General features: G+C 53.3%; 1 protein-coding gene across 4 annotated transcripts in view; it reads left to right on the plus strand.

Annotated features, from left to right (window-relative positions):
• Positions 1-15199, plus strand: part of LOC139409406 (protein tyrosine phosphatase receptor type Fa) — a 424559-nt gene that overhangs the window by 315080 nt on the left and 94280 nt on the right. For all 4 annotated transcript variants that reach the window (XM_071154522.1, XM_071154523.1, XM_071154524.1 and 1 more), the window contains 4 exons: positions 1795-2236; positions 2415-2554; positions 3801-3898; positions 4988-5244. In XM_071154522.1, the coding sequence (XP_071010623.1) occupies positions 1795-2236; positions 2415-2554; positions 3801-3898; positions 4988-5244 (937 nt within the window). The remainder of the gene's footprint in view (positions 1-1794; positions 2237-2414; positions 2555-3800; positions 3899-4987; positions 5245-15199) is intronic.

Here is a 15199-nt window from a genome sequence, read left to right on the forward strand (position 1 = left end):
AAAAACCCCATGACTACACACTATGGCTGCCTCCATGACTACACACTATGGCTGCCTCCATGACTACACACTATGGCTGCCTCCATGACTACACACTATGGCTGCCTCCATGACTACACACTACGGCTGCTTCCATGACTACACACTATGGCTGCCTCCATGGCTACACACTATGGCTGCCTCCATGGCTACACACTATGGCTGCCTCCATGACTACACACTATGGCTGCCTCCATGACTACACACTATGGCTGCCTCCATGACTACACACTATGGCTGCCTCCATGACTACACACTATGGCTGCCTCCATGACTACACACTATGGCTGCCTCCATGACTACACACTACGGCTGCTTCCATGACTACACACTATGGCTGCCTCCATGGCTACACACTATGGCTGCCTCCATGACTACACACTATGGCTGCCTCCATGACTACACACTATGGCTGCCTCCATGACTACACACTATGGCTGCCTCCATGACTACACACTATGGTTGCCTCCCAAATTGCACCCTATTCCTCATGTAGTTCACTACTGTTGACCAATAATACTCTGGTTAAAAGTAGTGCACTATATGCAGTAGGGCAGGGATGGGGACACAAGAAAACGGAACTCATCATGTGGGGCTGCAGTAGCTTTGGGTCTGCGTACCCACATAAAATAATATATATATTTTTAGTTTTAAAGTTAATTTCCTGCAATTCTGCACATTTTGCCATGGGGCATAGAGAAAATGTTGCCGTTTTAAAGCAAGTTTGCTGCAATACTACGCATGTTACCATGGGGCAGAAATAAGATTTTGCAATTTTAGAACTCATTTCATGCAGTTCTACTAATTTTGCCATCGGGCAGAGAGAAAAATAAGCAGTTTTACAACTAATTTCATGAAATTCTACACCTACACAATTTGCCATAGGGGGAGGTAAAAGTTTGCAGTTTTTAATGTGATAACTGATGATCAATGGGCCCACCCCGGGTGGTAAATCAACCATGCTTACTACAAGGTTCGATAGCTGGCCACTAGACTCATTTACCAATATGGGAAAAAAATGCTGACATGGGCTAATTGAGTGACTGCTGATGCACAACCACATTTCAAAATTGCACCTTGTGTATTCTATTATTCTAACTCTCAAAAGTAAGTTGAGACCCAGACTAAGTTTTTTTGGTTTGTTGTTGTTGTGAAATTGGTCCGCAATCCTACAAAATATAGGGGGATATAGGGAATAGGGGGCCATTTCGGACACAGAAATCAGCAGGCCCTTATAGTTTACCTGGTCCCCCATGGTCTTAATGGTTAGAGTAACAGCAGTAATTGTCCAGTATATTTACATTTTACAGTGGTAACTTATGGTAGTACTGAATAATACTGTAGTGGTAGTAATCATTTAAGTGTTCTGTGTCATTAATAAGTGTGTCCTTTGTCATTATTAAGTGTTAGTGTCATTATTAAGTGTGTTCTATGTCATTATTAAGTGTGTTCTGTGTCATTATTTAGTGTGTCCTGTGTCATTATTAAGTGTCAGTGTCATTATTAAGTGTGTTCTGTGTCATTATTTAGTGTGTTATGTGTCATTATTAAGTGTTAGTGTCATTATTAAGTGTGTCCTGGGTCATTATTAAGTGTGTCCTGTGTCATTGTTAAGTGTGTTCTGTGTCATTATTATGTGTGTTGTTTGCAATTATTATGCGTGTTATATGTCATTATTAAGTGTGTTCTATGTCATTATTAAGTGTGTTCTATGTCATTATGCTAATGATCCTAATTCCTCTCTCTGCCCGTTAGTCCCAGGCAGGCCCACTATGATGATCAGTACCACCATTGGTAACACAGCCCTCATCCAGTGGCAACCACCGAAGGAGATGGTGGGAGAGCATGTTGGCTACCAGCTTCAGTACAAACGTATGGAGGAGGAGTCGTTTACTGTAAAGGACTTCAAGAAGACAGACGACCACTTCACTGTCACCGGCCTGCACAAGGGCGCCACGTACGTCTTCAAGCTCTGCGCCAAGAACCGGGCGGGCACCGGCGAGGAGTACGTGAAGGAGATTACGACGCCGGACGATGTGCCCAGCAGTTACCCCCAGAACCTGAGTGTCGTAGGCCTGACCACGACTACTACCAAGCTGGCCTGGGAGCCTCCGGCGCTGGCTGAGAGGAACGGGAGGATCGTCCAGTACGTGGTGGTGTACAGAGATATCAACAGCCAACAGAACCACACCAATAGGTATTATTAAGATTATTCACTTGTTCCAGTCCCCTGTACAGTCCCCTGCCCTTTATAAAGTCTACAGGTTTTTTGTTGTATTTTATGTTCTGTAAAGGAGTTCTGACGACACAAACACAATAAAATGCTTATTCTTATTAAAACACTAAAACCGATCTTATTGTTTCTATCTCAACAGCACAATAGAGACTCAGATGACCATCATGGGGCTGCAGCCTGATACCACCTATGACATCAGGGTCAGGGCTTTCACCAGCAAGGGAGCCGGACCCAACAGTCCTAGTATTCAGAGTAGGACCATGTCTACCTCCATGCCTGGTGAGAACTCACACACATGCTCTGTTGCACCCCCCATTACTTGAGTACACACATTATGCACCAGGGATCATTGCATGTAAGCCCAAAGGTCGGGGGAACCGACACACACGCGCACACACATCCAGATAGGGCATGATCGTGTCTACCTCCATGCCTCGTGAGCTCTGCTGATCTCAATAAATAGTCTTACACAGGTGCAGACACACCAGACCCACATGTACAGATCCATGCAAACTCACTCACTCACTCACTCACTCACTCACTCACTCACTCACTCACTCATGCACGCACGCACACACACACTCACATACATCTCTCTCACACACACACACACACACACACACACACACACACACACACACACACACACACACACACTCACACACACACACACACACACACATCCAGTCTCTCTGGCACAGACAGGTCAGATGTTATGTGAGAGGAACATATGCGTAGCTGTGTGTGTGTGGAAGCTGGTGGCAACTGGACTAGATTGGCAGAACGAGTCCAGCGTAACCAGTACAGCACAGAGGAGGTTGGTGGCAGCTTAATTGGTGAGGACGGGCTCATGGTAATGGCTGGAGTGGAATGGTATCAAAGCCATTCGCCCCATTCCGGACATTATTATGAGTCGTCCTCCCCTCAGCAGCCTCCTATGGTAAAGCAGACCAGTACAGCAGTATCAGTACAGCAGTACCAGTACAGCAGTACCAGTACAGCAGTACCAGGGAACACTCCTTACATGTTATTAGGGTACATCAATACATGTTTATCCCCCTGTTGCTAGCTAGTTATAGTCAAGCTTCACAGTGCCAGTTAGCACCTTCATACTACTGTGTGTGTGTGTGTGTGTGTATGTCTGTTTGTGTGCTTGTGCGTGTGCTCGTGCGTGTTCTCGTGTGTGTGTCTATAGTAAAGTTGAATGTAGAGTAAAGCTCATGGGAGTAGCCTTGGTGTTAAAGTGTAAATGCAATAACATCCCTTAATATGACCATTAAAAAGTACAGGTCAGAGAACTTTGACCTTTTTTAAATAGAGATGTTTCATAAGCTGTTTGTCAGCTATCTATCTTAAACCCTGTCTGCTACTAGTGTCTACTACTATTAATGTAGCGCTGATCTTCCAGGATGCTCTAGGGTTCCCCTAGCTGTCATTATATAGGAAGTACAGATGACGTTGCTCTTTTATAATTCATCCTCTGTGTGTCCACTCTCCCCCTTTCTCCCTCCTCCAACTACCCCAGAGTTCACCAAAAACTTTGGTGTGAAAACTGTGATGAAGACCTCTGTCCTGCTGACTTGGGAAGTGCCAGAAACCTACAAGTCTCAAGTGCCTTTCAAGGTAAGTCAGGAAGAACATCTACAACCTGACAGGAGTCATTTTCTAACGTCAGATAGACTTTCATCTGTGCTGATTTTTGAGGGAGCAGTGGCAAAATTACTGTTCCATGGACATAAGATGCTATATGATATGGGCATAAGGTGCTATAGGATATGGACATACGGTGCTATAGGATATGGGCATAAGGTGCTATAGGATATGGACATAAGGTGCTATAGGATATGGACATAAGGTGCTATATGATATGGGCATAAGATGCTATAGGATATGGACATAAGGTGCTATAGGATATGGACATAAGGTGCTATAGGATATGGGCATAAGGTGCTATAGGATATGGACATAAGGTGCTGTAGGATATGGACATAAGATGCTGTAGGATATGGACATAAGGTGCTATAGGATATGGACATAAGGTGCTGTAAGATATGGAAATAAGGTGCCGTAAGATATGGACATACTTGAAATCATCAGACAGGCTCTAACATACCTCATTACCAATAACCCATACCTCTCCTGAGGTAGAAAGGAAAGGGGGGGAATACAATCACAACAAAGTAGAATTGTACTGCACTTCACTCTATTCATTAAACAAAGGACTATTGCCAGTGAATATGATAGAGACTTCATTGTATGCCTGACCTCTGTGATGGCCAAGAGGTGTTCTGTGTGAAACTCATTGACCTGTTGGTTAGAATTTATACGAGAGAGAGAGAGTGAGTGAGTGAGTGAGTGAGTGAGTGTGTGAGTGAGTGAGTGAGTGAGTGAGTGAGTGAGTGTGTGAGTGAGTGAGTGAGTGAGTGAGTGAGTGAGTGAGTGAGTGAGTGGGTGAGTGAGTGAGTGAGTGAGTGGTTGGGTGGGTGGATGGGTGCAGTAGGGTGGATGGGTGGCAGTGGAGGCTGGTGGGAGGATGGACTCATTGTAGTGGCTGAAATGGAATATTTGGAATGGAGTCAGACATGTGTTTTCCATATGTTTGATGTGTTTGATACCGTTCCATTAATTCCATTCCAGCCATTACAATGAGCCTGTCCTCCCACCAGCCTCCACTGGTGTGTGTGTGTAACACTTCTTTCTGTGTCTATCTAGATCCTGTATAACCAGCAGAGTGTGGAGGTGCAGGGGAACCTGAAGAGGAAGCTGATCACGAGGCTGCAGCCAGACACAGACTACAGCTTTGTGTTGATGTCTAGAGGGAACAGTGCTGGGGGTCTACAGCAGCAGGTCTCCATCAGGACCGCCCCGGACCTGCTCAAGACCAAACCCATCCAATACCAACACCACCCAGAGGAGGGGGGCAAGCTCACCATCACCCTACCCAGAGTCCCCACCACTGCCCCTGTCAGGTCTGTTGTGTCTATCACCATCACCCTACCCAGAGTCCCCACCACCGCCCCTATCAGGTCTGTTGTGTCTATCACCATCATCCTACCCAGAGTCCCCACCACCGCCCCTATCAGGTCTGTTGTGTCTATCACCATCATCCTACCCAGAGTCCCCACCACCGCCCCTGTCAGGTCTGTTGTGTCTTTCACCATCACCCTACCTAGAGTCCCCACCACCGCCCCTATCAGGTCTGTTGTGTCTATCACCATCATCCTACCTAGAGTCCCCACCACCGCCCCTATCAGGTCTGTTGTGTCTATCACCATCACCCTACCCAGAGTCCCCACCACCGCCCATATCAGGTCTGTTGTGTCTATCACCATCATCCTACCTAGAGTCCCCACCACCGCCCCTATCAGGTCTGTTGTGTCTATCACCATCATCCTACCCAGAGTCCCCACCACCGCCCCTATCAGGTCTGTTGTGTCTATCACCATCATCCTACCCAGAGTCCCCACCACCGCCCCTATCAGGTCTGTTGTGTCTATCACCATCATCCTACCCAGAGTCCCCACCACCGCCCCTGTCAGGTCTGTTGTGTCTATCACCATCACCCTACCCAGAGTCCCCACCACCGCCCCTGTCAGGTCTGTTGTGTCTTTCACCATCACCCTACCTAGAGTCCCCACCACCGCCCCTATCAGGTCTGTTGTGTCTATCACCATCATCCTACCTAGAGTCCCCACCACCGCCCCTATCAGGTCTGTTGTGTCTATCACCATCACCCTACCCAGAGTCCCCACCACCGCCCATATCAGGTCTGTTGTGTCTATCACCATCATCCTACCTAGAGTCCCCACCACCGCCCCTATCAGGTCTGTTGTGTCTATCACCATCATCCTACCCAGAGTCCCCACCACCGCCCCTATCAGGTCTGTTGTGTCTATCACCATCACCCTACCCAGAGTCCCCACCACCGCCCCTATCAGGTCTGTTGTGTCTATCACCATCACCCTACCCAGAGTCCCCACCACCGCCCCTATCAGGTCTGTTGTGTCTATCACCATCACCCTACCCAGAGTCCCCACCACCGCCCCTATCAGGTCTGTTGTGTCTATCACCATCACCCTACCCAAAGTCCCCACCACCGCCCCTATCAGGTCTGTTGTGTCTATCACCATCACCCTACCCAGAGTCCCCACCACCGCCCCTATCAGGTCTGTTGTGTCTATCACCATCACCCTACCCAGAGTCCCCACCACCGCCCCTATCAGGTCTGTTGTGTCTATCATCATCACCCTACCCAGAGTCCCCACCACCGCCCCTGTCAGGTCTGTTGTGTCTTTCACCATCACCCTACCCAGAGTCCCCACCACCGCCCCTGTCAGGTCTGTTGTGTCTATCACCATCACCCTACCCAGAGTCCCCACCACCGCCCCTATCAGGTCTGTTGTGTCTATCACCATCACCCTACCCAGAGTCCCCACCACCACCCCTATCAGGTCTGTTGTGTCTATCACCATCACCCTACCCAGAGTCCCCACCACCGCCCCTGTCAGGTCTGTTGTGTCTATCACCATCACCCTACCCAGAGTCTCCACCACCGCCCCTGTCAGGTCTGTTGTGTCTTTCACCATCACCCTACCTAGAGTCCCCACCACCGCCCCTATCAGGTCTGTTGTGTCTATCATCATCACCCTACCCAGAGTCCCCACCACCGCCCCTGTCAGGTCTGTTGTGTCTATCACCATCACCCTACCCAGAGTCCCCACCACCGCCCCTGTCAGGTCTGTTGTGTCTATCACCATCACCCTACCCAGAGTCCCCACCACCGCCCCTATCAGGTCTGTTGTGTCTATCACCATCACCCTACCCAGAGTCCCCACCACCACCCCTATCAGGTCTGTTGTGTCTATCACCATCACCCTACCCAGAGTCCCCACCACCGCCCCTGTCAGGTCTGTTGTGTCTATCACCATCACCCTACCCAGAGTCTCCACCACCGCCCCTGTCAGGTCTGTTGTGTCTTTCACCATCACCCTACCTAGAGTCCCCACCACCGCCCCTATCAGGTCTGTTGTGTCTATCACCATCATCCTACCCAGAGTCCCCACCACCGCCCCTATCAGGTCTGTTGTGTCTATCGCCATCACCCTACCCAGAGTCCCCACCACCGCCCCTATCAGGTCTGTTGTGTCTATCACCATCACCCTACCCAGAGTCCCCACCACCGCCCCTATCAGGTCTGTTGTGTCTATCACCATCACCCTACCCAGAGTCCCCACCACCGCCCCTATCAGGTCTGTTGTGTCTATCACCATCATCCTACCCAGAGTCCCCACCACCGCCCCTATCAGGTCTGTTGTGTCTATCACCATCATCCTACCCAGAGTCCCCACCACCGCCCCTGTCAGGTCTGTTGTGTCTATCACCATCACCCTACCCAGAGTCCCCACCACCGCCCCTGTCAGGTCTGTTGTGTCTTTCACCATCACCCTACCTAGAGTCCCCACCACCGCCCCTGTCAGGTCTGTTGTGTCTATCACCATCACCCTACCCAGAGTCCCCACCACCGCCCCTGTCAGGTCTGTTGTGTCTATCACCATCATCCTACCCAGAGTCCCCACCACCGCCCCTATCAGGTCTGTTGTGTCTATCACCATCATCCTACCCAGAGTCCCCACCACCGCCCCTGTCAGGTCTGTTGTGTCTATCACCATCACCCTACCCAGAGTCCCCACCACCGCCCCTGTCAGGTCTGTTGTGTCTTTCACCATCACCCTACCTAGAGTCCCCACCACCGCCCCTGTCAGGTCTGTTGTGTCTATCACCATCACCCTACCCAGAGTCCCCACCACCGCCCCTGTCAGGTCTGTTGTGTCTATCACCGTCACCCTACCCAGAGTCCCCACCACCACCCCTATCAGGTCTGTTGTGTCTATCATCATCACCCTACCCAGAGTCCCCACCACCGCCCCTGTCAGGTCTGTTGTGTCTATCACCATCATCCTACCCAGAGTCCCCACCACCGCCCATATCAGGTCTGTTGTGTCTATCACCATCATCCTACCTAGAGTCCCCACCACCGCCCCTATCAGGTCTGTTGTGTCTATCACCATCATCCTACCCAGAGTCCCCACCACCGCCCCTATCAGGTCTGTTGTGTCTATCACCATCACCCTACCCAGAGTCCCCACCACCGCCCCTATCAGGTCTGTTGTGTCTATCACCATCACCCTACCCAGAGTCCCCACCACCGCCCCTATCAGGTCTGTTGTGTCTATCACCATCACCCTACCCAGAGTCCCCACCACCGCCCCTATCAGGTCTGTTGTGTCTATCACCATCACCCTACCCAAAGTCCCCACCACCGCCCCTATCAGGTCTGTTGTGTCTATCACCATCACCCTACCCAGAGTCCCCACCACCGCCCCTATCAGGTCTGTTGTGTCTATCACCATCACCCTACCCAGAGTCCCCACCACCGCCCCTATCAGGTCTGTTGTGTCTATCATCATCACCCTACCCAGAGTCCCCACCACCGCCCCTGTCAGGTCTGTTGTGTCTATCACCATCACCCTACCCAGAGTCCCCACCACCGCCCCTGTCAGGTCTGTTGTGTCTATCACCATCACCCTACCCAGAGTCCCCACCACCGCCCCTATCAGGTCTGTTGTGTCTATCACCATCACCCTACCCAGAGTCCCCACCACCACCCCTATCAGGTCTGTTGTGTCTATCACCATCACCCTACCCAGAGTCCCCACCACCGCCCCTGTCAGGTCTGTTGTGTCTATCACCATCACCCTACCCAGAGTCCCCACCACCGCCCCTGTCAGGTCTGTTGTGTCTATCACCATCACCCTACCCAGAGTCCCCACCACCGCCCCTATCAGGTCTGTTGTGTCTATCACCATCACCCTACCCAGAGTCCCCACCACCGCCCCTATCAGGTCTGTTGTGTCTATCACCATCATCCTACCCAGAGTCCCCACCACCGCCCCTGTCAGGTCTGTTGTGTCTATCACCATCACCCTACCCAGAGTCCCCACCACCGCCCCTGTCAGGTCTGTTGTGTCTTTCACCATCACCCTACCTAGAGTCCCCACCACCGCCCCTATCAGGTCTGTTGTGTCTATCACCATCATCCTACCCAGAGTCCCCACCACCGCCCCTATCAGGTCTGTTGTGTCTATCACCATCACCCTACCCAGAGTCCCCACCACCGCCCCTATCAGGTCTGTTGTGTCTATCACCATCACCCTACCCAGAGTCCCCACCACCGCCCCTATCAGGTCTGTTGTGTCTATCACCATCACCCTACCCAGAGTCCCCACCACCGCCCCTATCAGGTCTGTTGTGTCTATCACCATCACCCTACCCAGAGTCCCCACCACCGCCCCTATCAGGTCTGTTGTGTCTATCACCATCACCCTACCCAGAGTCCCCACCACCGCCCCTATCAGGTCTGTTGTGTCTATCACCATCACCCTACCCAGAGTCCCCACCACCGCCCCTGTCAGGTCTGTTGTGTCTATCACCATCACCCTACCCAGAGTCTCCACCACCGCCCCTGTCAGGTCTGTTGTGTCTTTCACCATCACCCTACCTAGAGTCCCCACCACCGCCCCTATCAGGTCTGTTGTGTCTATCACCATCATCCTACCCAGAGTCCCCACCACCGCCCCTATCAGGTCTGTTGTGTCTATCGCCATCACCCTACCCAGAGTCCCCACCACCGCCCCTATCAGGTCTGTTGTGTCAATCACCATCACCCTACCCAGAGTCCCCACCACCGCCCCTATCAGGTCTGTTGTGTCTATCACCATCACCCTACCCAGAGTCCCCACCACCGCCCCTATCAGGTCTGTTGTGTCTATCACCATCATCCTACCCAGAGTCCCCACCACCGCCCCTATCAGGTCTGTTGTGTCTATCACCATCATCCTACCCAGAGTCCCCACCACCGCCCCTGTCAGGTCTGTTGTGTCTATCACCATCACCCTACCCAGAGTCCCCACCACCGCCCCTGTCAGGTCTGTTGTGTCTTTCACCATCACCCTACCTAGAGTCCCCACCACCGCCCCTGTCAGGTCTGTTGTGTCTATCACCATCACCCTACCCAGAGTCCCCACCACCGCCCCTGTCAGGTCTGTTGTGTCTATCACCATCATCCTACCCAGAGTCCCCACCACCGCCCCTATCAGGTCTGTTGTGTCTATCACCATCATCCTACCCAGAGTCCCCACCACCGCCCCTGTCAGGTCTGTTGTGTCTATCACCATCACCCTACCCAGAGTCCCCACCACCGCCCCTGTCAGGTCTGTTGTGTCTTTCACCATCACCCTACCTAGAGTCCCCACCACCGCCCCTGTCAGGTCTGTTGTGTCTATCACCATCACCCTACCCAGAGTCCCCACCACCGCCCCTGTCAGGTCTGTTGTGTCTATCACCGTCACCCTACCCAGAGTCCCCACCACCGCCCCTATCAGGTCTGTTGTGTCTATCATCATCACCCTACCCAGAGTCCCCACCACCGCCCCTGTCAGGTCTGTTGTGTCTATCACCATCATCCTACCCAGAGTCCCCACCACCGCCCATATCAGGTCTGTTGTGTCTATCACCATCATCCTACCTAGAGTCCCCACCACCGCCCCTATCAGGTCTGTTGTGTCTATCACCATCATCCTACCCAGAGTCCCCACCACCGCCCCTATCAGGTCTGTTGTGTCTATCACCATCACCCTACCCAGAGTCCCCACCACCGCCCCTATCAGGTCTGTTGTGTCTATCACCATCACCCTACCCAGAGTCCCCACCACCGCCCCTATCAGGTCTGTTGTGTCTATCACCATCACCCTACCCAGAGTCCCCACCACCGCCCCTATCAGGTCTGTTGTGTCTATCACCATCACCCTACCCAAAGTCCCCACCACCGCCCCTATCAGGTCTGTTGTGTCTATCACCATCACCCTACCCAGAGTCCCCACCACCGCCCCTATCAGGTCTGTTGTGTCTATCACCATCACCCTACCCAGAGTCCCCACCACCGCCCCTATCAGGTCTGTTGTGTCTATCATCATCACCCTACCCAGAGTCCCCACCACCGCCCCTGTCAGGTCTGTTGTGTCTATCACCATCACCCTACCCAGAGTCCCCACCACCGCCCCTGTCAGGTCTGTTGTGTCTATCACCATCACCCTACCCAGAGTCCCCACCACCGCCCCTATCAGGTCTGTTGTGTCTATCACCATCACCCTACCCAGAGTCCCCACCACCACCCCTATCAGGTCTGTTGTGTCTATCACCATCACCCTACCCAGAGTCCCCACCACCGCCCCTGTCAGGTCTGTTGTGTCTATCACCATCACCCTACCCAGAGTCCCCACCACCGCCCCTGTCAGGTCTGTTGTGTCTATCACCATCACCCTACCCAGAGTCCCCACCACCGCCCCTATCAGGTCTGTTGTGTCTATCACCATCACCCTACCCAGAGTCCCCACCACCGCCCCTATCAGGTCTGTTGTGTCTATCACCATCATCCTACCCAGAGTCCCCACCACCGCCCCTGTCAGGTCTGTTGTGTCTATCACCATCACCCTACCCAGAGTCCCCACCACCGCCCCTGTCAGGTCTGTTGTGTCTTTCACCATCACCCTACCTAGAGTCCCCACCACCGCCCCTATCAGGTCTGTTGTGTCTATCACCATCACCCTACCCAGAGTCCCCACCACCGCCCCTATCAGGTCTGTTGTGTCTATCACCATCACCCTACCCAGAGTCCCCACCACCGCCCCTATCAGGTCTGTTGTGTCTATCACCATCACCCTACCCAGAGTCCCCACCACCGCCCCTATCAGGTCTGTTGTGTCTATCACCATCACCCTACCCAGAGTCCCCACCACCGCCCCTATCAGGTCTGTTGTGTCTATCACCATCACCCTACCCAGAGTCCCCACCACCGCCCCTATCAGGTCTGTTGTGTCTATCACCATCACCCTACCCAGAGTCCCCACCACCGCCCCTATCAGGTCTGTTGTGTCTATCACCATCACCCTACCCAGAGTCCCCACCACCGCCCCTATCAGGTCTGTTGTGTCTATCACCATCATCCTACCCAGAGTCCCCACCACCGCCCCTATCAGGTCTGTTGTGTCTATCACCATCATCCTACCCAGAGTCCCCACCACCGCCCCTGTCAGGTCTGTTGTGTCTATCACCATCACCCTACCCAGAGTCCCCACCACCGCCCCTGTCAGGTCTGTTGTGTCTTTCACCATCACCCTACCTAGAGTCCCCACCACCGCCCCTGTCAGGTCTGTTGTGTCTATCACCATCACCCTACCCAGAGTCCCCACCACCGCCCCTGTCAGGTCTGTTGTGTCTATCACCATCACCCTACCCAGAGTCCCCACCACCGCCCCTATCAGGTCTGTTGTGTCTATCATCATCACCCTACCCAGAGTCCCCACCACCGCCCCTATCAGGTCTGTTGTGTCTATCACATCACCCTACCGCCCCTGTCAGGTCTGTTGTGTCTATCACCATCACCCTACCCAGAGTCCCCACCACCGCCCCTATCAGGTCTGTTGTGTCTATCACCATCACCCTACCCAGAGTCCCCACCACCACCCCTATCAGGTCTGTTGTGTCTATCACCATCACCCTACCCAGAGTCCCCACCACCGCCCCTGTAAGGTCTGTTGTGTCTATCACCATCACCCTACCCAGAGTCCCCACCACCGCCCCTGTCAGGTCTGTTGTGTCTATCACCATCACCCTACCCAGAGTCCCCACCACCGCCCCTATCAGGTCTGTTGTGTCTATCACCATCACCCTACCCAGAGTCCCCACCACCGCCCCTGTCAGGTCTGTTGTGTCTATCACCATCACCCTACCCAGAGTCCCCACCACCGCCCCTATCAGGTCTGTTGTGTCTATCACCATCACCCTACCCAGAGTCCCCACCACCACCCCTATCAGGTCTGTTGTGTCTATCACCATCACCCTACCCAGAGTCCCCACCACCGCCCCTGTCAGGTCTGTTGTGTCTATCACCATCACCCTACCCAGAGTCCCCACCACCACCCCTGTCAGGTCTGTTGTGTCTATCACCATCACCCTACCCAGAGTCCCCACCACCGCCCCTATCAGGTCTGTTGTGTCTATCACCATCACCCTACCCAGAGTCCCCACCACCGCCCCTATCAGGTCTGTTGTGTCTATCACCATCACCCTACCCAGAGTCCCCACCACCGCCCCTATCAGGTCTGTTGTGTCTATCACCATCATCCTACCCAGAGTCCCCACCACCGCCCCTATCAGGTCTGTTGTGTCTATCACCATCACCCTACCCAGAGTCCCCACCACCACCCCTATCAGGTCTGTTGTGTCTATCACCATCACCTTACCCAGAGTCCCCACCACCGCCCCTATCAGGTCTGTTGTGTCTATCACCATCACCCTACCCAGAGTCCCCACCACCGCCCCTATCAGGTCTGTTGTGTCTATCACCATCATCCTACCCAGAGTCCCCACCACCGCCCCTATCTGGTCTGTTGTGTCTATCACCATCATCCTACCCAGAGTCCCCACCACCGCCCCTGTCAGGTCTGTTGTGTCTATCACCATCATCCTACCCAGAGTCCCCACCACCGCCCCTGTCAGGTCTGTTGTGTCTATCACCATCATCCTACCCAGAGTCCCCACCACCGCCCCTATCAGGTCTGTTGTGTCTATCACCATCACCCTACCCAGAGTCCCCACCACCACCCCTATCAGGTCTGTTGTGTCTATCACCATCACCTTACCCAGAGTCCCCACCACCGCCCCTATCAGGTCTGTTGTGTCTATCACCATCACCCTACCCAGAGTCCCCACCACCGCCCCTATCAGGTCTGTTGTGTCTATCACCATCATCCTACCCAGAGTCCCCACCACCGCCCCTATCAGGTCTGTTGTGTCTATCACCATCATCCTACCCAGAGTCCCCACCACCGCCCCTATCAGGTCTGTTGTGTCTATCACCATCATCCTACCCAGAGTCCCCACCACCGCCCCTGTCAGGTCTGTTGTGTCTTTCACCATCACCCTACCTAGAGTCCCCACCACCGCCCCTATCAGGTCTGTTGTGTCTATCACCATCATCCTACCTAGAGTCCCCACCACCGCCCCTATCAGGTCTGTTGTGTCTATCACCATCACCCTACCCAGAGTCCCCACCACCGCCCATATCAGGTCTGTTGTGTCTATCACCATCATCCTACCTAGAGTCCCCACCACCGCCCCTATCAGGTCTGTTGTGTCTATCACCATCATCCTACACAGAGTCCCCACCACCGCCCCTATCAGGTCTGTTGTGTCTATCACCATCATCCTACCCAGAGTCCCCACCACCGCCCCTATCAGGTCTGTTGTGTCTATCACCATCATCCTACCCAGAGTCCCCACCACCGCCCCTGTCAGGTCTGTTGTGTCTATCACCATCACCCTACCCAGAGTCCCCACCACCGCCCCTGTCAGGTCTGTTGTGTCTTTCACCATCACCCTACCTAGAGTCCCCACCACCGCCCCTATCAGGTCTGTTGTGTCTATCACCATCATCCTACCTAGAGTCCCCACCACCGCCCCTATCAGGTCTGTTGTGTCTATCACCATCACCCTACACAGAGTCCCCACCACCGCCCATATCAGGTCTGTTGTGTCTATCACCATCATCCTACCTAGAGTCCCCACCACCGCCCCTATCAGGTCTGTTGTGTCTATCACCATCACCCTACCCAGAGTCCCCACCACCGCCCCTGTCAGGTCTGTTGTGTCTATCACCATCACCCTACCCAGAGTCCCCACCACCGCCCCTGTCAGGTCTGTTGTGTCTATCACCATCACCCTACCCAGAGTCCCCACCACCGCCCCTATCAGGTCTGTTGTGTCTATCACCATCACCCTACCCAGAGTCCCCACCACCGCCCCTAT

Source organism: Oncorhynchus clarkii, chromosome 5 (genome assembly GCF_045791955.1).
Source record: "Oncorhynchus clarkii lewisi isolate Uvic-CL-2024 chromosome 5, UVic_Ocla_1.0, whole genome shotgun sequence".
Classification (NCBI taxonomy): Eukaryota; Metazoa; Chordata; class Actinopteri; order Salmoniformes; family Salmonidae; genus Oncorhynchus; species Oncorhynchus clarkii.